Consider the following 27,615-nt stretch of genomic DNA (forward strand, 5'->3'; position numbering starts at 1 on the left):
CTCCCTTGATTGATTAGGGATTTTCCCACTGCACTGCATGCTCGGCTTGGTGGAATGCACTGTCACAGACTGCTTAGGCTGGAGGTGGTTTATGCAAAGGCAGCTGCAATTACCACACCACAGAATGAAATCTGTCCACATGACAGACAACTCTTTATATACCCAACAACAGCCATGATTTCAAACAAAACACCATTCAAAACTAGAGTTTTACATATACAAAAATATTTCATTTATATAGTGCTCATATGTGATTGGAGGAGTGAGGTTTCATTAAAAGATTAAGGTCTGTCTTTGCCATGCAGAGCATGTAATTCTTGCTCTCAAATACTGTATGGTTAGAAAATTTTTCACATCATTATTCTGAGAAAGGGAGCTTCTAACTGGTTTGGTGAACACTGTTAAAAACCAGCAATGAATATTTCAGTTGGACCATAGCACTGCTAAAAGTTACTAAAAACCCCTAATGTTGTAGTCACACAGATTACAGCTAAACACCCACAGAAAAGCCAAAGTCATCGTTTGACCCATGAGGGATCTTTGGTGATATCTGCATTTTCTGGACCAAGTACAGCTTGACCACGAGTGCTCTTCCCAACTGCAAGATACCTGGAATTAAAAAAAAAAAACACAAAAAAAAAACAACCATAAACAAGTGAAAAACTGCTATATTTGGTTAACCACAGCTCTGCTGTCAAAGTTAAAAATACTCCCATCTCAGGAAGAATGTCCTTTGCTACATTCAACTTGTATTGTGCCCACTCATCACAGTCCCTCCTTAGCCCTGTACTTGGCTGTAGTGGAATTTTTATATCTACAGTGGAATTCAGAAGTCAGACACAAAATGCTACAAGTGGAGTAGAACCAGCTCATATGGTCTCCTCATACCTAGTCATACAGTCTACCCAGACAGTTTCTGGGCCCTTCAAAAGTAAACCAAACCATATCTCCCACAAACTCAGAGTGTAGGAGGGAATTACATCTGCTAAACATACAATAAACAGGATATAATTAACATATCCTTTTCTAGGTTACAGAAGAAAATAGTGAAAGTAGTATGAAAGACCAAGGGAAGAAGTCCAGTAACTTAAATATAACAACTGAGCACAGGCTTACTTGTTAGATACATCAACCAAGTTATCACTGTTGACAGCAAAAAGTTGTTCTCTGTGTGACTGCTTCATTTCATCTGAAATCCCATACAGGAAATGACCCATTCCTAGGGAAAAGAAAACAAAACCATACACTGCTCTGGTGCACTGGAACCTGTCACAGCCATGGGCAGGAATGAGAGCAAACTACAACAGGAATGTGTGCTGAAAAGGAATAGAGACTAACCATCAACCCATCGTGCTGAGAGAATATCCAACTAAATCAAGCACAGTAAGCTGAAACCAGGGTGAGGCAGTAACAGTCTCCTATTTAGGAAAAAATTCTATTTTGGGAAATTATTTGGTTTGTCAAAAATCTGAACATAATGGTGGTCCAGGAAACTTAGATATAATTCATTCTGAAGAGATGATGTTGTTATCATCTAACAACTTTTTAAACAAACTGCATTTCATGAAGCTTCTGTTTTTGGAATTATATTCTTTCCATTCAGTTGTGATGTATCTGCAATGGGAAGATTTGCTCACATTTTTGTACTACACATGGAAATCTGCATACAAATGCTTTAAAGTTTTGTTGGAGTACTTGCCCACAGCATTTTAATCACTCCTTGAACAACCAGAGAACTCCAAAATAATCACAGAAAAGCTTTTTGTCAAGCAAATATAACCATAGAGAAATAAAGGTGGCTGGGAGGATTTGAGTCAATTAGTCCAACCTCCTGCCCAAGCAGGGCTGAGTTCCCAGCCAGGTAAGGTTTTCACCTCCATCTGCAGTGCACAGTGACTCAGAAGCATGAAGGGACAGGTGTTCCTTGCACCAGTTCCCAGGCCTCTGGAACAGAGCTCTCCTGTTCGGTGCTCTGTTAAGATCTGTGTTCAAATGCCAAAGGATGTTTGTATCCCTCTCTGACACCAACACCCAATGTGCACTGCACAGTGCAGGCATGCACACAAGGCACTGCACTCGTGTGCACCTCACACCAGTTGCTTTTTAACTGCCCAGACCAAAACCAGATTCTGACAGGTAAAAGCCTAATTTGAAGTTTTCTTGTTTAAACAAGTTAGTGCTAATACAAGCACATTTTAAAATAATGTTAATCTTAACCTTGCAATTCCTTTGTATGGGAAGGAAATGTGTTTTACCTGGGCAAGTCTTGGATTGAAATTCAGTAAGAGAACAAGGGAAAGAAGTGAGGACAGCAAAGCTACATGTCAATAAACTGAAAAGATACTACTAATGCATCATGGATGTGCAGATCTGCAAAGAAGCTAAAAACACCCTCCACCCAGCAGACAGACTTCTGTGCTTTAACTTCTTCAGAGAACACACACACAAAGGGCTAGTGACATTCGCAGCCTGAGCCAGGAAAGCAATCCCTCAGCTCTCCTTCAATCAGAGGACCAGTATTTATTCTCATTCGTCTGCATCTAATGCTCTCCAAACCTAAAATAATTTCCTCAATCTACCTCCACGTGATGCAGAGGAGCAGTAACACAAAACTTCAGCAGAACCTGAGTGGATGAGATGTTTCTAAAAAGGAGCAATAAGAACCAATAGATTCACTGAAACTGCCATTTTCTCTCATCTTCCAAACACAAATTTTATAATCTAACACAGTTTAGTAAACTATTTTCTTCCCTTTAAACCAAAATTAAAAAGCAAACACTGACAGCCCAGGGAGGATGATGAGAATGTACCTTTGTCTGAAGGAGCTATTGGTGCATCCACGGCAGCAAACACTGCTAGTTTAGCTTCATCAATATCTTGCTGTGTGAATTCTCCAGATTTGGCCCATTCAACTGCTTTTTCAAATGTTTTCAAGGTGGCTAATGAATTTGGGTCTCTTAGAAGAAAAAGAAAACATAAAAATTAATTACTTCAGTCTTACAAAATGAAAAACCTAAATTCCTTTATTCTCACTTCATTCATAATTTACTATATATCACACATGGGGGAAAAACAAATTATAAACTTCCTTTTTTTTGCATTTCTTTTTAAGAAGAAAGCAGTGTTACAAACAAGCAGATTCAGAATTTTATATACACAGGTACAGAAGTTCAGCTGCCTCAAAGTAGTTCCAAGATAGTGTAGAGAGAAGTGGCGTAATAAAAGCAGGTCAAGTAAGCCAGTGCTGTTCACAGTGGGCTCTGAAGGCACCACTGCCATTACTGCCCACACCAGGAATATTTATGATATGCCCTATCTCCTCTCAGTTGCTTTTCTTGCCACACCTGTTTTTACTCTCTGTAAAACAGGTGCCACAGGTTAAATACTACTGGCAAGTTAAGGACTACTGCCAGGACAAGTCCTACCATGTTGAAACTTCACAGAAAGGCCAGACTGCTCAAACCTCAGTCAGGAACCCTGACCAAGCACCGTGCCAGGCTGCCTTTGGGCTAGGAAAACAACTGAAGCCAGGACTCCATCCACACAGCACTGCTAGTGGGGATTACAACTATAATACCTCCAGTTCAAATTTCATCAGAAAGCACCTTGGGAAGCTAAATGCAGGGTAACTCTTCTGGACTGGCAAAGAGAAGACTAGAAAATGAGAAAGCAGTTCTAGCTCATCACCAGCAATGCTTTCTGCTGAACCTCTGATGATTTCAGCCAGTTGCTTTAAGGAAGATTCATATTTTCAAACTCAGGACCTTAGGGAACATCACCATTCTACTTCATGATCTCAAATTTAGAGTAGTCTTGAATTTCTTTTTCTAGGGCCTCCTTAACCCAGAAATAAACAAGTGAAAGCCAGTTATACATAAATCTGAGACTGAGACAGCAAACACCAAAGTGCAGAGCTGCAGCAGTGGTTGCTACCAGCAGAGATAATTTAAGCTTTCCCATGGGCACAAACAAGATAAAGCAAAGGATAGTTTTATTAAGCAATCTAACTTCATCAGCACTGAATCACTCACTTAATTTCATTCCTTTTATTTCACTTCTTGAAAGACTGCTACAATAAAGTCAAAAATAAGACACAGCCAAGCAGAGTGGTCAGGGGACCACTGTCCACAGCAGTCAGTGGTCCCCTCAGCCATCAAGAGGAAAGAAATACACTGTTACCTGTAGGAGTAGAATGTGAATATGCCATTTTGACTAAGTTTAGCACCTCCACCATAAGCCCCTCCTTTCTCTCTGATTTCTGTATGTAGGAATTTAGCTGTCATCAACCGTGCAAGAATTCGAAGGCTGAAACAAGAGAAACAGAAGCAGTGAAGATGTGAGCTGGGCAACAGTAACAGTCTCAACTGCCTCTACAGCTCCCCCAGATCCCCATTTACAATGCACTGCTGCTTGTAATCTATGCCAGTTACCACAGCAATACTCACTATTTAATAATGGCTAAATAATGTCACATCACTGTAAGAGGGGCACTGAACTTTCTTACATGCAATAGGACTGTCAACTCGGGACACGTGTCCAAGTAGGCAGGGCTGTTTATTCCAAGGTAGAGGAGAGCAGCCCCTCAGTACTTAATCTCAGTATTTACAGGGCTTCTCTGGGCTCAGATATGCAACAGCTGCTTTGCAAAGATTTTGTGACAAAGGCACTGCATTTTCTGCAGTCAGCCCTTTCTGTTTTGCTTTGTGCTGTGCAGTGCACAGAGAAGCTCCTTCACGTTCTGCTTCCCACCTGGCATAGTCTGCAGCTGTGTAGGGAACTGTTCGAATGCATTCCCCAATATAGTTCACTGGGAAGGGAAGTACAAAATGGGTCTTCATCTGGCATGGCTTGAAAGTAGGATCCTAGGGGAAAAGCACATTATTGTCATAGTTAGCAGCAAAGACAATTTACCCATCTCAGAACTCTCACTTTTTTGACAACTAGGAAATTCTGCCAAACATACAGACAAATGCTAAAGCTGCCACTTATCCTACCCTGCAACCAGTGACATTTCCCTTGTGCCTGTATCAGCAATCCAGCACAAAGAATTGCCTTGGAAAACTAAAGGAGAGGGACACCATACATCAGCTACCCATCCTTGCAGACCCCCTTCTCAGTTCTGCAGATTTTGAATCACTGCCAAGGAGTTTGGATTTAGCCACGGATTTACTCTGCTTGAAACACATGTTCATGACTCTCCACTTGTAGCACACATATCATATCCCAACCCATCCATTCTAGACACTGAAAGCAGAGTCAGGAACTGTGTACCCACAAAAAAAAGTAAACTATTTATGACAGCAGCTGTAGTATAAATTCCTGTTCAAACATCCCCTGCAACAGACTCAATTCTTCCTTACAACCCCTCACTTCCAAACTTCAAGACTCTTTACGTCTCTGGGCCTCCGCAGAGCTGGCTCCTTTGCCTCCTTCACACATACATCTGCTTGTGTGCTCACTTAGGCACAGAGAGATCCTTACACACCTCCAGTGTCACCATTTCAGAACTTCCCATCCTTTCTTAAACTCAGAAACCCCATTCCCAGACCCTCACACAACTCTGGCTGGGCCAAGCACAGCACTGCATTTGCAGCACTGGCTGAGCTCTCCTTGCCCCTCTCTTCTAAAAGGAGAGTTCAGGGTATGCTCTTCATTCCTGTAGCCAAATACAGATCTTCATTTTCATCTAATTTTCACTAATGCTCTCCTGTCAGGTGTCATTCACATTCAGAATAATTTAGGAAGGAGACCAAGGAAAGGACTAACTGGAAGTGATTGAGTTTGATGGTTAGTTGTGGAACTGAAGGGCATGAATTATGTTTCAGTGCTGTGCTTCTGTAACAGCTTAAGATGGACCATTACCATCAGTAACAGTACTATAATACCAATATCCCTCACCAATAATATACTTACATTAACTAATTTCCTTGTGATCTGCAAACCAGTAACCATTTCACTTCCCACAGGTTTCACTTCTGAAGATTTCTACAAGAGACCCAGTCCTCATATTAAAAGATGATTTAAAAACTGGAACCAAGACTACTACAAATGCAACCCCTTCCACTCAAACGTCTCTAAGGCAATCCTCAAACCATGCCTTCACAAACATAAGCAAGGTACTCAGTTGTCTCCTCCTATTTCCTAAACAAATGCCAAATTACTTTTTTTCCAAGAGTAATCTGGCACTGAGAGACACCAAGACCCAGATTAAATGGGGCCCATAAAGTTGCAAACTATCATTTCACTCATGGGTAAGGAACTGGGAGCTCATTCCAGTTTCATCAGAAATTAAGACAGATCTGTTAAGTGACAGAGAAGATAATTTGTAAATGCCAGTGAATAAAGCATATTTTGTGCCAAACGTCCTGAACACCCTGGTAACAAAACAAACTCATATTCAACTGAGGAACTGCATATCATGCCCTATTTGCTTTTGGCCAACATTTCAAGTAAAGCTGAGCTAAAAAAGAATTACAGTTTTATGCAACAAGGAAAGGAAGAAACTCTTTTTCCATGTCCCATGCTGAAGCAGTAACCCCAGGGTAAGGCTTAAGAGCAGATCTCCTGCATTTCTACTGCCCACTGTGCTGCAGTGAAGACACTCCATGGCAAAGCACAGAGCAGCTGATCACAGACATGTCTGGCAGATTTCTTCAGGCACCTTTACATGGACACATGTAAAGTTCAAACTTTTCCTGATTGCACAATGGTACTGACATGATCAAGTCAACTGTATTTGATGCCCTAATCACAAATGACAATTTCTCACCTCAATCACATGTGGACGAACAGGTTTTCTCTCTTTTTTACTTCTGGCTATGCCCTTTAGAAATTTCTCTACTTCTTTAGATGCTTCTGGTATCTGCTGAGGTGCTGCATTCACAGAACATCTGTCAAAAATACGTATCAAGTTTTAAAGTATGGTTTTGTGTTTTCAGAGAGTCTTATAATTTGTACCACTTTGTCTTTCTAAATATTTTCTATTAAATCATCAGAATGTTAGGTCAGTGATCTCAGGTAATTATTAACAGAGAGAAAGGCAAAATATTCAATCTAGCATCTGATGCAAAAAAAAAAAAAAAATTACAGTCCAACTGGTGTTCTTTTGCTCATCCTAGAACACTTTCTGACCAAAAGTTGAACAGTAGCTGTCAAACCTTCTGTGCACAAAACAGGACTAGCTCAATTTAGGAAACAAAAGTATCTCTGAAGGAAATTAATGCCCTCTGTATCCTCTTTTTACAGACAGCCCTAACATAGTTTTTAACAGTACAGATATTTACATAATTTCATTTATCATTTCATGCTTTAAAAAACAAAACTTTGCAACTTATGTCACTTCAAACAGACTCATTTTTGGAACTAATGCATCTGACATTAAACTCCTTAATGTGCTCTCTTTACTTTTTCCAATATATGCATAAAGCAAGTTTCAGAATGTCACTGCTTTCCTTATAGGGGCGAAACAAAAATCCAAACCAAACTATATTCAACTGTTTCAAAACAATCTAAAGGTATTTGTCTAATGGGTACCTTGAAGTGAAAAACAAAAAGCAGATTTTTGACTATTTCTGTAAAATCGCACAGGTCACTTACAAGCTTTGGGTACAACTGTAACCTACAAAATTTGCTGGAAGTTTCTCAAACCATTTAAATACTGAACAAAATGAGCTACCATAGCTACTGCTCTGTAAGCAAGGGCAATTTAAATTAAATATTTCTGCAGTTTTTCCATAGATGTCCCATTTCATAAAACCCCATGAGGTGCACTGAGAAAAGCATACTCCTAGGCCATGGCCTCTCTTTAACCAAAGTGCCCCTTTCTTTTTAGCTCACCTGATGTTGTCACTGTTTAATAAATACTTCTTAATGCGTGGTAGTTTGCGCAGTATGGGTTTAATATCAGACATTTCTGCTATTCTCTTCATCAACTTCACCTGTGCAGGAAGGGAAGGCAGAAAGACCACAGATTAAACCAACAGGGAAAATTAACAAAAACCAGCCTGTAACTCCGCAGTCAAGAATTTGGGCCTTGCTGAAGGGCATTATTAACTTTTCACCTGATCCATCCCACTGAACATTTCCTGCAGCTCTCCAGAAGATGTAAGGGTTTTGCTGGCTCTAATAGAGGCATATAAATGGCCACAATCTGGAATGCCATTTGACAGCTCCTGGGCAGTCTTCTTAACCAGTACTCTGAAATGTTCTTCCTCCTCAAACCTTGGGCTGAAAAAGAACACAAGCAGGTCTCATGCAAAAGGACACCAGTGAAATTTATTTTACTGAATCAGTTATCATCCCAAGTTCAACAAAGTGCTTTTAAACTGTTGGTTGTCCATTTTATCCACTATATAGTCATGCTTTTAATGCAATATGTAAGTTAAGAAAGACATTAGAGATAGAATTATGAAAATAAAGTCCAAAGTAGGGCCTCTAAGAAGAGAAGAATGGTCGGGGGAAGAGTGAAAAAGAGAGCCCCAAAAAACATGCAAACCCACAAACAAACAAAACCCAATGTACTGTACTTGTTAAATATTTCACTCCATAAATTCATCATGTCTGGCAGATTTCTATCCAAGCACAGAGATGAAAAGAGCACACCCTGAAGGAAAAAAATAAACAAAACACAAAAAACCCTTCACACAAGACAACCACAGCAATGGCCCAAAAAATGCACAGTAACTTTTCATGGAAGTGATGCAATGATGTGAACCTAATGCTACACATTACAAAATCACTCTAATGCAGGCTGTGCTACTGAAATGAGAGCAGACATGAAATGTGATTGCTCTTCTCACAAAGCAAGCCTGGCAAATTCCTCAATTTCTTCTTCTCAACAGCAAGCAGCAGTTCAGACACAAAATTTTGTATTTTTTCCCATAAAGTGCAAGTTCTGTTCTGGGGCACACCTTTCTCCATGGGAATTCCTTTAACTCCAGGATCCATACAGAGCAGACCCTCAACAAATTTGCAAAAATCTCAAAGAAATATTGCCAGAACTGTTATGCCCAACATAACATAGATCAAGTGATGCTGCCAACATAACACGTTAACAGCAAACTCTGTGTGTAACACCACATCATTCTGCCCCCAAAATACTTTGGAGTACACAAAAATACTGTGACAGATGCTAGTGAAGTACTGCCTTAGACACAACACCCACATCAAGCACTCCCCTTAGCACAAAACATTAACTTACTGTAATTATCTAATTTATATCTTCCAAGGACTTTCAATGAACATTAGCTTGACCCTCCACCTGGGAGCTCTGACTGACCCTTAACTACAGAACTGCTACTGCAAGTGTAACATCTGCAAGGTTATATTAAATTACCTGTTCATAGACATCCAGGTGTGAATCATCTGGAGTGATATGTGGGCTGACAGACATACCACCTGTTTTTAGTTCTATTTTCTGGGCTTGTTCCCTGTAATCAAGGGCTCCACATCCCATCCTGTAAAAAACAATAGGTATTTGTTTCCCTTTTCAGTGTATGCCAAAACCCAAATCCATGTAGCGTTAATAAATTAGTCTGTTTAGGACAATACTAATTTAGCAACTAAACAATCTGGGGCATTATCAAGCAAACATAATACTTCATGTCTTATAAAAGCTTCCCACCAGGCTTTTCAATTAAAGCATCCTGCTAATTTAAAATGCTGTATTAAAAAGCATGCTTTATATGCAGGCTTGCTACTAACATCCTTAAGAACTACATTAACAACATAAGTTTTTCTCATCAATAAAGACATTTTTCTCCCAGCCCAGGTCACTTGTTCTACTTTGTGCTCCTCTTTCCCTTGTGATGGGGTCACTTTTTCCATCCCCACATGGCAAAACTGCAACAGAAATCTATTCAAGCAAAAACTTCAATCTCTGCTAGGTTATTTCTCATTTATAGAAATCTTCCAGTCTGTTGAGGGAATGCTTGTATTGGCACTGGGCAAAAAGGCAATGCAGAGACTGGTGGGGAAGGGGAAACTATTTAGCAACACTGGGGAATAAAGAAAACTTTTTTCTGCATGAAACCAACTCATCAGCCTTTCCCTTTCATAGTAAGAACAGATGCTGGAATTATTAAAGGCAGCATTAGTATCATGGCAAGCTGTATTACAGCCTGTTGCTTCAGCTTCTAAGAAAGCAAACGTCTCACTTGGTAATGACGTTGCAGAAGAGTGGCACGTATGGCTTGAGCTCCTCAGGAAGCGCGTTCAGGCTGGAAACGGCTCGGAAATAAACCACCCCATTGGTTGGCTGAGCGCAGTACTGCACAGGAATGTCATCAGCTAGGGATAACAAACAACAGCAAAGAATAACCAGCAGCTTCCCACTACAAACACACAAAAGCAAAATGATTTCTTACAAGAATATCTAATTAAGAATAATTTTCTGTTGGTGTTTCAGAGCCACTTCTTGTTTAAATTTTGCACATTACACTGAATGCTGGACCAAAGGGGTTTTTCTGTTTTCTGTCCATGGTAAGGTAATGGACACCTGGACAATTTGAAAAGAGCATTCTTCTAACAGAGATCATATTTTAGAGATAACATTCAAATAAAAGAAGTAGCAACTTGTTCCTAAACAAGTCAGAAAGTTTTTCTTCCTTATTTTTCCCTTCATCTGTTCAAAAATTGAGGAAAGCAGTTTCTTGCACTGTACATTCTTCCTAAGCCAGGCCATTAAAACTAGGTCATTTTTTGCAACAAAATTAAACAGTCTTGACACTTGCTGGTAATTTTTGAAGAAAAATGTCTGTTAGAAATATACTACAGAAAGTATTTACCTGCAAAATTTTGACAGAACTGTAACAAAATTCAGAACTACCACCTTCTACAGTCCCTGAAGAAACCACTAGCAAAGCAGGGAAAAACTTGCACTGAAGTTATGAGGAAGGACAGTAACTTATTTTTTTCCTGTGGCTCCTGTAAGTCGTATTCTGTAAAAAACGGGTAAGGAGGGACTGCAGTACGGAAGGCTTGCTGCCCTAGCTGCCAGGAGTTCTGCAATGTAGGCAAGCCTTTGGAAAGTGAGGAGATTGCTCAAGAGCACTGAATGTGCCAGTCAGAGACTCTTCTGACTGCAGGGCAAGTTGGGAGTATGCCTGCAGCAGGGAGCTGCCATCAGGAGCTCCTGCCAGCCCTGGGAAGGCCGGGAGGCTGCTCCACGTCCATGCTGCCCCTCGGAGGTGACAGCTCTGCGGACCCACTGCCATGTCTGCCCAGAAGTACTGGGCTGGAGAGGAGGAGAAAGAGCACAGCTATGGGCCACAAAGACAGTCCATGTGCTGGGCAAGGGGCCACAGCTGGGCCAGCAGCCAGGGAACAACCCAACAGTGCTGTTCTCTGGGACACGAGACAGGGCGACACCAACCTGCCAGTGCCGTCTCCAGCACAGTGAAGGGGATTTTGGGCTCGATGTCAGACACTTTTAAAGCTGGGAGACAAGAGGTATCCTGAGGTTTGCTTTGAAGAGCAATTAATTCCAAACCTAGTAAGAAGAGAATACCAAAATTGTCATTTTCAGCTTGTAGTGAAACTGCTGTCAAGACCTAAAACCTACTGAGATGATGCAGATCAGAATAACTCAAGAGTCAAGTTTGGAGTCTTCTATCAGCAACTTTGCAAATATTTTCCTAAAGCAAATTCTGCAGATTATCATTTAACAACAGCAGAGGACATGCTTAGATTCTCTTTCCAATCCCGTCTTCACAACCTGTTTATAGTAAAATGTAATTTAATCTTTAAGTGACACCTGCCAGTCTGTGCTGTCACTCAGCTCTGCAAGCATCGACCCAGACCCGGCAGATAAGAAGCTTCTTTCTAACCAAATCCGTTCCAGTTCTTACTCAAGTGCTCTGTCAGAACACTGATGCAGCTAAATTGTTGTGATTACTTTCACATTTCAGACTTTCAGACACTAGCTGGTCACCTCTGAGTACTCTCCAATTTATCTCTGTAAGTAGAAAGCCTCCTCTGATTTCGTGCTCCCTATCTCCTGTCACGCACCAAAGCTTCAGAAGATTAACACCACATTTTTGGAGGATTTCTGTGACTAGACACTGCTTTAACAAAATTAGATGACTGCCCACGGTTTTCAAGTGTAAGTTATTCTTGAGAATAAGTTAAACCCAGCGTTACTTTTCTAGTTGGCTTTTTAACCAGAAAATATAAGAAATATAATTACAAAATGTTAAGTTTTACAGGAGCATGGAGCAGACCTCATGCTCATAAATAAACAGTTTCAAGGTACATGGTATGTAAGTATCTGAAGAGAAGGTGCCAAGAGGATGGAGCCAGGCTCTGCTTGGTGGTGCTGAGCAAAAGGACAGGAGCCAATGAGAAGAAACTGATGCATAAAAAAGTTCCAACTGAACATGAGGAAGAACTTCTTTACTGTGCAGTATCCAAGCACGGAACAGATTGTCCACAGAGGCTGTGGAGTCTCTCTCACTGGAGATATTCCAGAACCCCTGGATAGAATCCTGTGCCACGTGCTCTAGGACATCCCTGCCTGAGCAGGGAGGTTGGCCCAGATGACCACTGTGGTCCCTTCCAAACTGACCCATCCTGGGATCCTGTGAATTCACCTTCCACTCACTGCAAGTTAACAAGGGAAAGAATAAACAGATTGGTATTTTAAAACAATTTCCTTTTTTCTGCCCTAATGAAGACATTGATCATTTTATTTTTGAGTGCTAAAACTAACGGAATATGCCAACCAAATACTGTAGAGTAAGCAATTCACTGCATAGCCCTTTAACACATACACACAAATTTGCAACACAAAAAACCCATCCCTTTCAGAGCAAATGCTGGAGAGTGCCTGAGAATTTAAGATATTCTACAAAAAACAGCTAAAAAAAGGTTTTACAAATAAAAATGTGAAAAAATAAGTTAACCTTTTTCAAAGATTTCTCTTTTTTCCTCTTCAGAAAGTGCATTGACCTTTTTCTCCAGTTTTTCTGTTTCCATTTTAGCTTGTTTATCATGGTAGTCTTCCTCTGGACTCATTGACAGAGTCAATTTGTGTGGATTATCCTGCAGAAATATATCCCAAAACAAAGCATTAATTCTGAGGGCAACTTCCTTGCCTCAGATTATTGCTCCATCAGCAGCAGATAAACAGCCTGTGCATCATTTGGTTTGCACGTTATCCAAAGTATCACAACCACACAGACTGAGCCCTTGTTTCATACAGAACAAGCTGCTCTGAGGAAAAGGCTGCTCAGCAGAGGAACAAGCACCAACAGCCTTCTGCAAAGTTTCACTCTAGAGTCAGAATCCCTCAACAGCACACAGTACTCATTAGTTTAATTAAATCCAGGTTAAACAGCTGTACATAACAAACACAACAGAGCCGTAAGTTTTATCTGGAGGGTGTTCTAAGATGGGGAAATTCTGTTAAATGCAGGAGGGTTTGATTAAACACCTCTTTCAACCTGCCCAAGCTTGAGTGCACAGAGATCCCAAATGATGTAGAATGTGCATGCTTCATCCTGCTCAGAAATGCTTCACACATCAGCCTCGCTGCCACAGAACTCCGGGCATTACGCAAGCTTCAAACTGCTGTTGAGTTCTTCTTTGTTTACACCAGACTATGGAATTTTAATATCAAAATTACTCATGTAGCTTCCATTTTCCATAATTGGAAAGGGAGGCCAGCCAAAAGACAGTGACCTCAAAAAATGCCCATTTCAATGTGGGAGACAAACAGCAACATCTGGCACTGATAGCAGTAATCTGGGACAATGTAATCAGATACTGTTTTATGAGTTTATCTTCCCCTTGCCTGTGTGAAAACACTACAGAAACCTGACTACAGAGTTAGAGAGAAACATGCAAAACTAACTAGCCATAGTAAAATAGACAGGATGAAAAGCATTCTCACCCTTGCTCTCTGCCTGCCTGCCTTAAGAATATCCCAGCACAAGGTACAACAGTGCATAATCTTATGATGTAAGAACATTCAACTGTTCTCATCATTTCCTACTGAGATGTGCCTTTGCCTCAGCCCCCTCAACAGAACTGTACAGTAAAAGATATTCACAAAAATACTGCACCTGCATTTCTTCCCTATAGAAGCCAAAACTTTAACAGCAGCCTACTACCTCTAGACACTAGTAAATGTTCTTAGGAAAACTGATTTCAACTGATGTCTCTTGGTTCTGAGTATATTAGAATCAAGATTTACTCCAATCTAGGTGACAGTTACTTATAATTAATCTGCCTTTTGAAACAAACAAGCTGACTATGGAAAAAAAAAAAACCCAAACAAAAAACCTACCAAAAAAAGCAAATAAACAAAACGAAGCCACAAAACAAACAAACCCTACAAAAAACCCACACCACTTTTGCATTGCAATAATTGGATTTTGTTTTTCTGGAATTAACTAATTCAGGGCTTCAGAACTATTCAGAATTATAATGCCTTTACTAGATATTTTTTATTTCTGAAAAAAATCGAGAAGAACACATGAAGAGGAAAACAAGAGAAAGAGCAGAAAGTAATTGGCACTGACAGCAAGATTCAGACAGCAGCTCAATGGACATGAGGAACACCAAGACAATCTTACTTGTAACCAAATCCTTTGCAAGGGAAATTAGATGCACCTTGCTATGTCAATACTAAGGAACACATAACTAGGTCCAGAATTCTCTGTTCACATCTGAACTTCTCACCAGGAAAGAGATGTGCCCTTCTATACCAATTACAGTATGGTAAAACATTAGTGTTCTATTAAATATATCATATAAATATCAGTGTTCTATTAAATATGGTTCCAACTGACCAGCCAGGTAATTTTATTTTTCCCCTTTGAAATGTGGAAACTTAAACCATTAAAATTAACATGTTTCATTAGAATGTGTTGCTGCTCAAGCCACACCCAGAAATAGGTAATATCGTGATAAAAAATAGCCTTCAGTTTAACTTCAAATAAAAAATTTTGATTTAAAAATTAATACAAGATAATTTTCTATAAGTTTGCCTACCTTGAAGTATGTTTTAACTTTTTCCTGAAGAAATCTGGGATTTTCTTTAAGACACTGCTTGAACCGAGAGACTTTATCTGCAATCTTCAGAAGCTCCACTGGATCCCCATCTTGATTCCAGCACGAAGCTATGTACTGAATGGGAAAGAATGATTATGTAAACAGGACAATCCATCTGCATTTCTCTAACTGAGAGCATCAGTGTTCCAAAACCACCTTAACACTTATACTTGAATAGCAGACACAGAATGCCTAGTCCTAATGTAGCTGGAGGGGGAAAGATATTTTTCAAATAAAGGTTCTATTCCACCATCACCTATCCCCCATTCTTTCCAATCCTGCCTCTAATTTCACTATACCAAACCACCATTTTTTTAAACTATTACTCTTTTTTTTTTTTACATAGCTGTGCATATCAGGAAATATACTGTAATATTCTTCAGTCCCTCACATTAAAATGAATTTTTCAGCTCAAGAAAGAAGGAAAACAGAAACAGGTGGTAGAGACAAAGTAGTAAGTACATACATGCTACAGTTTTGTACCAGCTAGATTAAACGATTTATAAGAAGGTTGACTCCAACACGTTAAGTATGTTAATTAGGTGAGACTCTGGAGAAAGAAAATGCTAAATAACCAGAAATATCCCCAGGATATTTCTTTTATTTTCTAATTTGAGTTTCCTTAAGTTGCTATTGAAAGTTCTCTAAAACAACACAAGTGCAAGATAACAAAAGTTTCTTTATTTCTCCTCTGTGTGAATGGGGAAAATTCAAAAACAAAGCAAAGTATAAAAACTGTCAAATCTACTTTCTCTTTTCCTACCTCTTTAATTACAGGCATGTTCATAAGCCTTCAGTATTTTTCAGCAATAACTATTTTTTTCTATTCTGTGGAATTCCCTAATATGATACAAAGCAGAATATTTTTTTAGAACACGCTTGAGCTAATTCTCTTGAATTAAAAGCAGTCACTCCTTATGTGAGGCTGCTGTGGGGTCATTACAACAGTTCAGTCCTGGTTCTCAGGAGGCACCTAGAAGATTAACCATGTATGTAAGAGCACTGTCCAAGCAGCTTTTGAGCACTGACAGGCTTGGGGCCACAGCCACTTCTTTGGTGCCACAGTTCATCCCTGGCAGCTCAGCTCCACACAGCCACTCACTCTGCCCCCCACAGCAGGACGTGGGGAAAGGATCAGAAGGGTGAAAGTGAAGGAACACATGTTGAAATAAATGCAGTGTAACAGGTAAAGCAAAAGCTGTGTGTGAGCAGAGCAAACCAAAGAATTCATTCCCTGTTTTGCACAGGCAGGCAGATGTTCACCACGCCCAGAACAGCAGAGCTCCATCACATATACTGGTGGCTTGGGAAGACAAACACCATCACTCCAAACATCCCCTCCTTGCTTCTTCCCTCAGCTCTTACTGCTGAGCAGGGTGTGGGACAACCCTTGGATCTTTTGGGGTCGGCTGGCCCCTGGTGTCCCCTCCCAGCTCCTTGCCCATCACCAGCCTCCTGGCTGGTAGGGTGGGAGGGACAAGCAGAGAAGGCTTTGACACTGTGCCAACACTGGGCAACAATGAAAAACACCCCTGTGTTATCAGCACAAACCAGAACACAGCCAGAGAGATTTAACTCTATCCCAGCCACCTGGGAGGACTTGGTCCAATGTCTGACCACCCTCTTGTGAACAGCTTTTTCCTAATAACAAAACTGATGTCACCTACCTTGACTTTCAAAGGACCTCTGACAGCCCACACAACATCCCTTATTGTTAGATTGGAGAGATATGGATTTGGTGGATGGACTATGGGATGGATAAGGAATTGGCTGGATGGTGACATGCAAGCAGTTGCATTCCAATGGCCAGCATCCAAAGGGAGATCAATAACAAGCACTGCTTGCTGGGTGCAATACTATTGAACACCTTTATTAATCACACAGCCAATGCCCCTGAGGGCACTCACAGCAGGTTTGCAGATGACACCAAGCTGAGAGTGTGGTGGACACTCTGGAGGGAAGGGATGCCATGCAGAGGGACTGGACAGGCTGGAGGAGTGTACCTACATGAAGTTTATTTAGTTCAAACAAGGCCAAGTGCAAGGTTCTGCACTGGGGCTGGGCAACGGCCAACAATCGGTACAAGTTTAGAGATTTAAGGTTTGAAAGCAGACCTGTAGAGAAAGGCTTGGGGATATTGGTAGATGAGAAGTTGGAAATTAGACCACAATGAATGCTCCCAGCTCAGAGAGTCAATTGTATCCTGGGATGCACCAAAAAAATCAGGGCCAGCAGGGCGAGGGAGGTGATGCTGCCCCTCTACTCCCATCAGACCCCACCTGAGGTACAGCACACAGCTCTGAGGCCTGCAGTGCAAGACAGACATTGACCTGTTAGAGCAGGTCAGAGGGGAACCACAAAAATTATCAAAGTGGGGGAACACCTCTCCTACAAAGACAGGTTGAGAGACTTAAGGTTGTTCAGGCTGGAGAAGGAAAGGGCTTTGGAGAGACCTTACTGCAGCTTTTCAATATATGAAGGGGGCTTAAAAAGATAGACTTTTAAAAGGATAGACTTTTTACAAATCCTGTACAAACAGGACAAGCAGCAAAAGTTTTAAACTGAAAGATGGCAGATTTAGATTGGACATAAAGACAAAATTCTCTGCTACGAGGGTGGTGAGACAATGGGACAGGTTGCTGACAGAAGCTGTGGGTGCTCCATTCCCTGGAAGTGTTTGAAGACATATCAAAAGTGCTCTGAGTAACTGGATTTAGCAAATGATGGCCCTGCTTATGGCAGGGAGGTTGGACCAGGATGATCTTCAAACCCATAGAATTCCATAATTCTATGATCACTTTAGTTATAACTAGGTCCTCTTTAAAGCCAATTTTTAAAACATGACTTCAGGAAAACTGAAACATAACTCTCCTCTATGGGAGTAGTAGCAGTAAATGCTGCAAGACTGGTCTTTAAAAGCAAGAAATAATCAAGAGCTTTCTGTTCTACAATGAAGGCATAGCAGTTGAATCAATTTCAAGACTTAAAAATGTTGAGGGTTAAAGTTATCTGCATAAATATTTAATCAGACAGAATTACTCACAACACCTGAATACATGCCAGAAAGTAGTGACTATTAAAGTCAGGCATATTTAGCCAGATTTACCATGAAACATGACAGGCACTTAAATATCCACAATTTGCCTACATGGCTGGCAATCTGATTTAAAACAGCTTCTGTTTGTGCTCACCCATTTACAGATCTCCTGGTAATCCAGGGCTCTGCTTCTTTGCCTAACTGTATATACCTAGGAATAAAACCCTGCTCATGCAAAGAATATACAACTGAGAGACAGAAAGCAAAAGAGCCACTGAGGAACTGAAGTTGCTGCAGAGCAGAAAGGAAGAGAGGAGATTAAAGACTGAGCGGCTACAGGAGACCCTGATTTCCACAGTGACTGCAAATACTGCACCTCACTCATTCCACACGTAAGATGACTTGCAGACTCCTTCAAGACAACATTCTGCTGTGGAATGGGTTTTCTGTAACAGCTTAGTATTAAAATTTGAGGTCAAGAATTGCATTACTGTACATTTTCCCTTGTGAATCTAGAAATTAACTTACAGCAGTACAATCCTGAAGTCCACAGAAAAATACACTCCCCTTCTCTTTGGCTTTTAGAAAACACAGAGGCATCTAGCCAAAACAGACAGCTCCCAGAGCCAGTATGATATGGCCATCACAGAATAACCAGTGCTACTACAATCAAAGCTGCTATTCAGGCAAAGACAACAGGCTCACTGCCTGATTAACTCATACAGTGGGAAGTCCACAGACAGTGTGAAAGCTACTGAAAAGAAAGAAGAAAGATGTACACAATATGACAAAGGAAGAGCCCTTAAGTGGAAAGTTTTACATATCAGGAGCTGACAAAATGACCCTGTATCTTGTAAAGACATAGGTGGTAGATTTATTTTTTTTAACTATTCTTAAAAGAAACACACACACGGACTTACAGATGTCAGGGCAAGTCCAAAACTCGTAGACTGATGCTTCAACTGTATTTCAATTTTGTGAAGTAGAGCTTCAATCCTATCTTCCTCAAAACCTTTCCTTTGGGAAGGGGCAATGAGAGAAGGAAATAATATCCATTAGCACTGATCACTTTAAGTGAGGTTATGAAAATGAATTATGAGATCAATAAAGGAAGCATTACAACATAATGTCTTTCACATTGAACAAAAATGGATATGAAATAATGTAATCATGTTGTATCATTTAGAGAAACTGAACTAACATCAAACTCCTGAAGGTTACACTGATGAGAACAAACTAAAATAAAGGAAGTAGCAGACACAAGTTGTAAGAGTATTGAACAATATTACTTCTGCTTTAGTGCCTTTATTGTAATACAACTAGATTTTTGAGGCATGTTATTATATACAAGTCTGTATTATTACGTGCCTACATATTATTATGTTAACTAAGACTATTCTTAAAAAATAAGCATTACTCACACAATAACTTCATCGATTGTTCTGTCAATTATCTGTTTCACAGTATCAATGTCTCTTTCAGCAATACCCTGTAGACCCACACTGAAATAAGCTTCTCTTGTTGAGCCATTAAACCTAGAGTAAAACATAACCAACTCAGCGATAAGCACTAGAACGTAAGCATTAAAGCTGCCAACAAAGGCAAAAGAAGGGAAAAAACACCCATTGTTTCCACTTATACAAACACACAAGATTTAAAAGCTAGATAGAAAGTAAAATAATTACCAAAGAGGCAAGAAATGGAACTTAAAAGCATTTTTTGTTCAATTTCAATAGTAGTAGCCACTGTCAAGAAAACCCACAGCATATGGTTTTAGATAAAGAAAAACAGCTACAGAAGTAAAGCTGGTATTTTCTGTTCATCTTCCCATTCTTCTGTAATTTCTTTCAGGTAAAGAAGTCTTTTTAAGGTGAAAATTTTAGCTGTGTGTAACACCAAACACATACATTCTACTACAAGCAGGTGAGTGGAACAATACTTCTAAAGCAGTATTTGCAAAGTAAGTGGTTAAGGTGAAGTTTTCCATGTTTACTGCAATTGTTACCAACTGTATTTAAAAAAAAAAATTATAACAGTAAAGACAATTCTGTCCAAACTGTCAGGCAAGGTTAACCACAGAGCTCATCTTTATAGAAACACAATGGCACTTGCAGAAATACAGAACACCTAGCAGTTCAAAGCCAACACACAAAAAGCAATAGGTGCTCATGCACTAGTAAACAACCACTATTACATGCCTGAAAACCACAGAAAGAATTCAGTGGCAGGCTCAGACCCTGGATTCTGCAATATTCATCTCTGGGCTCAAACTTATTCTTGTAGATTCATCAATACAGTCACTAAGGCAAATTAAAGCCAGCTCACATCCATATCAATCCAACCAACCTGGAAAAGGACCAGCTGACAAAAAATACAACATAATCCCTACTTCAGTGCCTAAAGAAGGATTTCTACTGCCATGCTCTGGAGTATAAAGATGTCTGCACAGCACTGGCACGCATGACACAGGACTTGCACAAAGACAACTACTTAATGCAGAAACAGGTCAAGCCAGGCCAAGTAAGACATTAAAATTATGGGTGAGTGAGAAATTAAGGTTTCCCACTCAAACACCTGAGAGTCACTGGAGAAAAGGCATGATTTTAGTCATCCTCAAGTCCAGAAATCAGTCAAATGAATCATGCCTGGAAAGCACTTCCTTCTTTGTGCTGACAAAAAAGGCAAATTCTGTACTGAGGTGCTGGCAAGTTAACAGCACCTGATTGCACAAAGGCACATTTGTGACAAACCTACCTACTACGAAACCACAGAATTAAAGCAATAAAAGCAATGTGGTTACAGAGAAGCGCTCACAAACACTTCTACGTAATACTTAAATGCCCAATATGAAAAATCCAGGTAAATTAAGGCACTGAAGGTATTCCATATTTTACTCTATCTATCCATTTTTATGGTTCATAAGCTGTAAACAATACAACTTTGATTAACCAACTTAGCTTCTATCCAAGTGCTTTGATGAGACAAAAGTTACATCTGAGAAAGCTTTACAGCTCACCAGGAACATATCAGGAAAATATCTCTTATGATATTTTAATATTACAGGGAGATTACTCTGGTGTAAATTGCCTGTATAAGAGATGAGTTCGTCCAACTTAGAAGGGCTTTTTAGTTTTTCTAAAATTGCTTCTAGTAATGAAATGTGAATTGCAACACTTACCCAACGTCAGGAGAAAAATCTGTACCAACACCAGACTCAATTAAGGATTTGTAAAAAGGAGAATTCGGCCCATCAACCAACAGTGAAGACAACAGGCTTAGGGTGAACGTTTCAAAAGTGTCTGTAATACTGAAGAAAAACAATTAGTTCTTAAAAACCATATGTGACACCCAGTATCACTGAGGCCATTTCAACAGAACTGGAAAACAAAGGTAGAGGGAACAAGGGAGAAGTAATTGTCAGCTGTGAAGCCCACATCAGCCCTTAGGGAAATCAGAGGGCTCTGCATCTTTCACTTGTTGTAACTACCAAGAAAGTAATTTAACTTGGGCTGCAAGGGGAGGTAAGTTAGTGGCAGGGTCATACAGAACTTGGACATGGCAGGGAACTGAAAGGAAGACACTGTTTCCAAAATGCCTCACCCACTGAACAGTTCTGTAAAGTAACACTTGATTCTTCTTGTGTCTATCTGCTAAAGCAAATTATTCAGCAACTAAACTTTTCTTTACTAAAGCAGGACTGATCTATTTTCCCATGGTATTATTTTCTTTAGGGATTACATTTATCAACAGGGACTTGGGACAAGAAACATGCCTGTACCTTGCTTAAAGATCTAAAATGAAACTTTTATCCAGAATTTCATTCTGATATACTTACTCTGTCAACAAGTAGCTGACACTGACTGTGGTCTGCTTGGAAGGATCAGCAGCAAAGGAGTCTAAGCCACATGTTACCCTGTGTTCTCTCTATAAAGTACAATAAATGATAAATAATAAACTCACAGCAGAAGTTACAAACAAAAAAATAACTTGCATCTTCATAGCATCATCTTTCCAATTATTTAAAATAATTTCACAGATGCTCATAAATAAATTCAGGATCCATGAGCAAACACACAAACACACATTATCTTGAAAAACGAGTGACATCTCAATGTTTAAAAGTGAACAATATAGGACAGGTTGAAGAAAATCTGGCCATAAATAACATTCTGAGCTATTTTTGAAAGAAATGTTTACACTTCTGGACAAGCCAGGGAGGAAAAGGAGGAGGAGGGAGGAAGAGAACACAAAAATTTTTTTTGACACCAATGTTTGGAAGATTAGATACTATTAGAAAGAATTATTTCTTGACACCAAGAACCAGTATTTCTTTCATTAACCCTAAATGCTTTCCATTAATAAGTGCTTCAGTATTTCAAATGACAAAGGACTTGAAAATTGGAAATAAAAACAAACAACTGCAGGCAATCATTACATTACTGACACTCAAAAGTAACTATAGATTGTCCCCCATGTAACCAAAAATAAAAATACTTCAGCTCATTTACAGAATTCTAAACAAATTAGTAACTGCAGCAGATTAGATTAAAATATTAACCCTGGGGGGTTTTTGGCTTTAGTGGTGTTTGTTTGTTGGTTTTACTTACAGGCTTATCCCAGAGTTTCTGTTTTGGGATGTCAGTATTTGATTCAATTCTTTCAAATTTTACCAATGCTTCCTCATGTATTTGCTTCAGATGTTGCTCCAGTGGAAAATTACCGTAGGTAAAAAATCTGCATTTCAAATAAAATACTGGGATTAAGCACTTAATTTAATATGAAATGTAGAGTAGCTAATTGTATTATACCCTGAATTTCATGTGCTTTCCAGTAATTCTGTTACATCTGAAGTGGAAAATTGTTTGGCGGGTCTTCAACCTATACAATATATATAAATATATAAAATAAATATATAAATAAATACAAATATATGAAACTCACAATCTCTTGATAAAAATCCACATTTCTCAGCTTGTGGGCCACAAAACACCTTATTTTCATTATGTTCAGTTTTATTATGTTCAAATTTATTCAGTTGCAGGAATACAATGTTCCAGAAAAAAAAAAAAATAGTAACTGAAGCCAGAAGCCCAGTGCTCCTAAGTTTCAGAAGACAAAATTGTTATGGTCCTCACACTAAGTATAAAATACAATGATCCATGTCCTAGGTTTTGTCTGTCTATAGAACATGGCTGGGTTCCATGGGTCACCCCACCAAACACATTCCCACATCTAAAAGACTCCCACGGGACCAAATATGAGCACAAGCTGTGCCTCAGGTAGATCTCATCCCCTGGCTAAAATCTCAACACCAGTACAGCAGAATACTTGGGATGATGAGAAAAATCAACAGATTGTAAATTCTCTGTCATGACACAAGCTGATGTTCCACAAGTGAATTAATCAGAAAAACAGATTGGCCACAAAATTAGTACAGGAGAAATAATTATTTCCTGTATGTAACTTTCAAATTGACTTCCAGCTTAAGTATCTTATTAATTTCATCCAAATCAGTACCTGAATCAAACGACTATCCATTATTTGGAACTCACTACAGTAATATGTGATGAAGGAGCCACTTAAATCATTCATTTGTAACTTCTAACTCAATTTCTGTTACTTCAAGGAGGACAGGAACCCTTAGATTAATCTCTGCTACTTGTATCTTAACCCCCTGACATTATCACTAAGTAATTATTAGTATGCTCCCTTCCCCCACAGCTCATACGAGTTCAGGTCAATCTATCCCCAAAACACATATGCATGTCAGGCAAACAGACACATCTGAGAAAACCAGCCACTCTTCTTTCCTGCTTTCAATCCACACTTCACTGCTCTTTCTAGAAAAAAATTCCTTGCTTCCACACTGCTCTAACTGCTGTAGGGCACAGGCTATCTTTGTTGCTGGCCACGTGCTTAAAAACACTGTGCTTCTGGTTTTCTCCTGACAAAAATACAAAGCACTAACCCAGTAACCTAGGGAGCTAGTCACCAATCCCACATACCTGGAATTGCTTGGATGATAATGTGTGGCATGGAACTGCTTAAGCTGCTCCCATGTAAGGTCAGGAATACATAATGGATCTCCACCAGAAATTACACTGTAAGTGTGATCAGGAAGGATTTTGTTCTGCAGGTGCTGTGCAAATATCCTCTCATTATCTGTCTTAATAGGAAAACACCACATTTCAGTGAAGGCCATCAAAACACATTTAAAAAGACAAAAGGTGCTCAGTAATAAGACCTCAGAGCTCTAACCTACACAACCTCCTCACATAAGCATGCAGTCCCATGTGCTTTAAGAAAACAAGTTAAGGTTCCATGCTGATGTAAGAGACTATTTTACAATAAAATCTATTAACAAAGTACCTTTCTATACGCAAACAAGCTTTTGAGAGGCTAACTTAAAAAAAAAAAATCTATGCAAGAGTGTTGACTTTACTGAGGACTTAAATTTTCAAAGGGAAGAATTTTCAAATTCTTAAATTTTCAAAGGGGTGCAATAATACCATTGATAAGCTACAGTTGAAACTACTGCACCATCTGCAAGAACTTAAACCAAACATCCACAAAACTTACAAATGCCCCTTTCATTTCATTAAAAACGACTCCTTTGAAGACTAGAGGTGTCTGAGGATCAGCTGGGTTCTCATGTTCTAACCTCCAACCTTCCTGCCTGCAAAATTAATAACAGCAAGTGTTGAGAGTTTGAAGACCTTGTTGATTTGGAGGGGGAGGAAAGGGGGCTTTTTTTTTAATTTAAGGTTTGCATACATCTCAAATTGTCTTACCAGAAATCTAGCTGACGTAAACATGGAAAAAAAGCTGCATCCAAGTACACTGACAGAAGGTTCTGAAAGTCCTTGGGATTTTGTGTTGAAAATGGATAGAGAGTGTAATCACTAGCTGCATATAAATAAAAGTAAAAATAATCAGAATTTTAGAAAGTCTAAGACACATTTTGATGATGTTGATTTTTAATTTCTCATGCATATAAATAACTGGAAGAGAATAAATGTAGTAAATGAAATGCATTTTTGCTGAGGAATACACATATTTAACACTGCAAGTATTTTACCATGAAAACTTTACTTCAGCCATATATCCATATAAATAATTAAATGTATTTTTGTATACTGTAAAGCTCCAGCTCTGCTGGGACTTTGTAACTGACAAGTGAATAAGACTTATTTTGTGTCTTGCCTTGTTAGCTTTTTAATACTTCACAACATTCAGCCCCAATAATAATGGCTCTCCAAAGCCAAATTAAGGAGAGCCAACAGACAGCTCTACTGCAATAAAACCTCATGCATTTTAAGTGACATTATTTCTTTTGTACCTACCTGTGAATGCATTCATAAAAGTAGACAGTGACCTGTTCAGCATTTTAAAGAAGGGATCTCTGCAGGGATACTTTTGGGAACCACAGAGCACCGTGTGCTCCAGAATATGTGGGACCCCGGTGCTGTCCATCGGCGTGGTTCGGAATTGGATACTGCAAGAGAGAGCATGGAAGGCATGGAGTCATGTGTGAGGAGGAATTCACCCACTCCTGCCTGCACCTGTGATGTATGGGAGCATCACCACTGCCTAACAGCTAACGTGGCACACACCAGATGCAGAGTTTGACTCCTTCAGTCTCCCAAGTGCTCAGCCATCTTTTTCAGAGCGAGCACAGCACTTCTGTTTCTGGAGTTAGTATAGAAGTTTTCAACACAAGAGTAAACACATTTGTTTTTATCCAAAAGGCTCAAATAAAAATCATCATGGAAGGTTATGGTTGCATAATCTCTGTCTCTGAAAGTTTTCAAGGCAGGAACTGGACCTGAATTAAACACTGATCCTGTTTTGAGCAGCAGACTGAACAACAGACTTCATATCTGTTTCAACCTAAAAAATTCTAAGAAGCCCTACAAAGGAAGTACTGTCCTCCCTGTAATCACAGAATAATCCAGCCATGATGCCAGATTACAACTGAAAAAACACAAGGTGATGTGGAGATTGAATGTGTAATACCTATATTAATGTCTTACCTGAACAGATTATTGGAGTCCTCCCGAGCCACATGTAAATACCTGGCTCCTGTACCATCATGACTAAGCTTCACTGCAGTCAGGAACAGCTCAGGAATAGCTGTCACCTGCATTGGAAGAAAACATCTGTATTACAGTGTGACTTCAACTAGGGCAGATAAATTGTGCACAATATAGGAATTACAGTTTGTCTTATACATAATACTGGCTTATACAGTATTGAACAAATTTTTGCTCCTGTGGTTTGAGGGGAAAAAATAATTACACAAATGGAAAATAAAATTTAAATTAAATTTTTAACCCAATGAAAGTATACTACCACCGAGGAACCATACTCTTACGGTACAGATAAAAATTCAATATGAAATACAAAAAGAAAAGGCATCAAATACCAGTGGCTAGGGCAGATAGAAAAAGCAAGGACTCTGTTCTACCACTAGCTCTGTCACTAGCAATCACTTCTCACAAATAACCTTTCCTCTCCACTCCTGCTTTTTGCCTTTGAAAAAGTAGAAGAAATTCCACATATTTCCATGGCAGCTTTCCAACACAGGTATTAAAAACATCTTAGGAAATAATATATTACTTGAACGTGTTTATCAGAACACATTCGGACAGTGAAGCTCCGTTATCTGTCGGGACTCTAAGAAGGCCACACCGAATGGTCACACCTGCAGTAGGCACACAGGCTCGGGGGAGGCATCACCTACTCCAGAATTAGCTCCGCATAAGAATATGTACTAACAGCAACTGTAATATTTGTCTGCAGGGAAGTCACTACAAGGAACTCCCGAGTCATTTTTATGACTGACCACCCAAAGCAAGTATTTAAGTGCAGCCGCCGGGCCTCACGCAGGTGCCTTCGGAGCCCGGGGAAGCTGCTGTACCGAGCAGAGCGATCGCGGCTCACCTGCTGCACGGTGAAGCCGTGGATCTGCTCGCCCGGCCGGTACCGCAGCGCCCTCTCGTTCGCGGCTCCGCTCCTCCACCTCCACGCCCGGCGGTTCAGAGACCTGGAACGACACAATTCCCGCTGACAAACGCGCTCAGACCGACACCGGCCCCGCCGCTCCAGCGCGGCTCCCCGCCGAGCCGGGCCCTGCGCCCGGGCAGCGGCTCGGAGCTCCGCGCCCCTCGGCCGAGCGCCATGGGCCGGGGCCGCGCAGGGCGAGAGTCCCCGGCCCGCCCCCCGCTCGCTCACCGGCCGCGGCCCAGCAGCCCCTGGTAGCGGCTCCACATGGCTGCGCGGGCCGGGCAGGCCAGGCCGGGCCGGACCGCACGGGGGGCACAGCGGGAACCGGCGCAGGCGCCGCCGCCCCGCCCGCATTGGCGGCGCCCCGCAGCTCCGCCCCGCAGCTCCGCCCCGCAGCTCCGCCCCGCAGCTCCGCCCCGCAGCTCCGCCCCGCAGCTCCGCCCCGCAGCTCCGCCCCGCAGCTCCGCCCCGCCCTCATTGGCGGCGCCCCTCAGCTCCGCCCCGCCCCGAGCCAGAGCGGC

The 27,615-nt window shown here is 40.5% G+C and overlaps 1 protein-coding gene across 1 annotated transcript; it reads right to left on the reverse strand.

Annotated features, from left to right (window-relative positions):
- Window positions 1–130: 130 nt before the first annotated feature.
- Window positions 131–27,473, reverse strand: PITRM1 (pitrilysin metallopeptidase 1). The gene is made up of 27 exons (XM_030264307.4): window positions 27,323–27,473; window positions 27,032–27,134; window positions 26,122–26,228; window positions 25,432–25,583; window positions 24,880–24,994; window positions 24,668–24,764; window positions 24,094–24,254; window positions 22,696–22,822; window positions 21,924–22,012; window positions 21,267–21,395; window positions 19,510–19,623; window positions 19,009–19,105; window positions 14,992–15,126; window positions 12,900–13,038; window positions 11,372–11,488; window positions 10,155–10,287; window positions 9,335–9,455; window positions 8,526–8,602; window positions 8,061–8,226; window positions 7,837–7,937; window positions 6,770–6,890; window positions 5,914–5,985; window positions 4,750–4,862; window positions 4,180–4,305; window positions 2,811–2,956; window positions 1,117–1,219; window positions 131–609 (listed from the first exon to the last, which is right to left on the reverse strand). Exons 1-27 carry the CDS (start codon window positions 27,358–27,360, stop codon window positions 516–518), a joined length of 3,093 nt encoding a protein of 1,030 aa, XP_030120167.4. The 5' UTR covers window positions 27,361–27,473; the 3' UTR covers window positions 131–515.
- Window positions 27,474–27,615: the final 142 nt, after the last annotated feature.

This window comes from Taeniopygia guttata, chromosome 2 (genome assembly GCF_048771995.1).
Source record: "Taeniopygia guttata chromosome 2, bTaeGut7.mat, whole genome shotgun sequence".
Lineage (NCBI taxonomy): Eukaryota > Metazoa > Chordata > Aves > Passeriformes > Estrildidae > Taeniopygia > Taeniopygia guttata.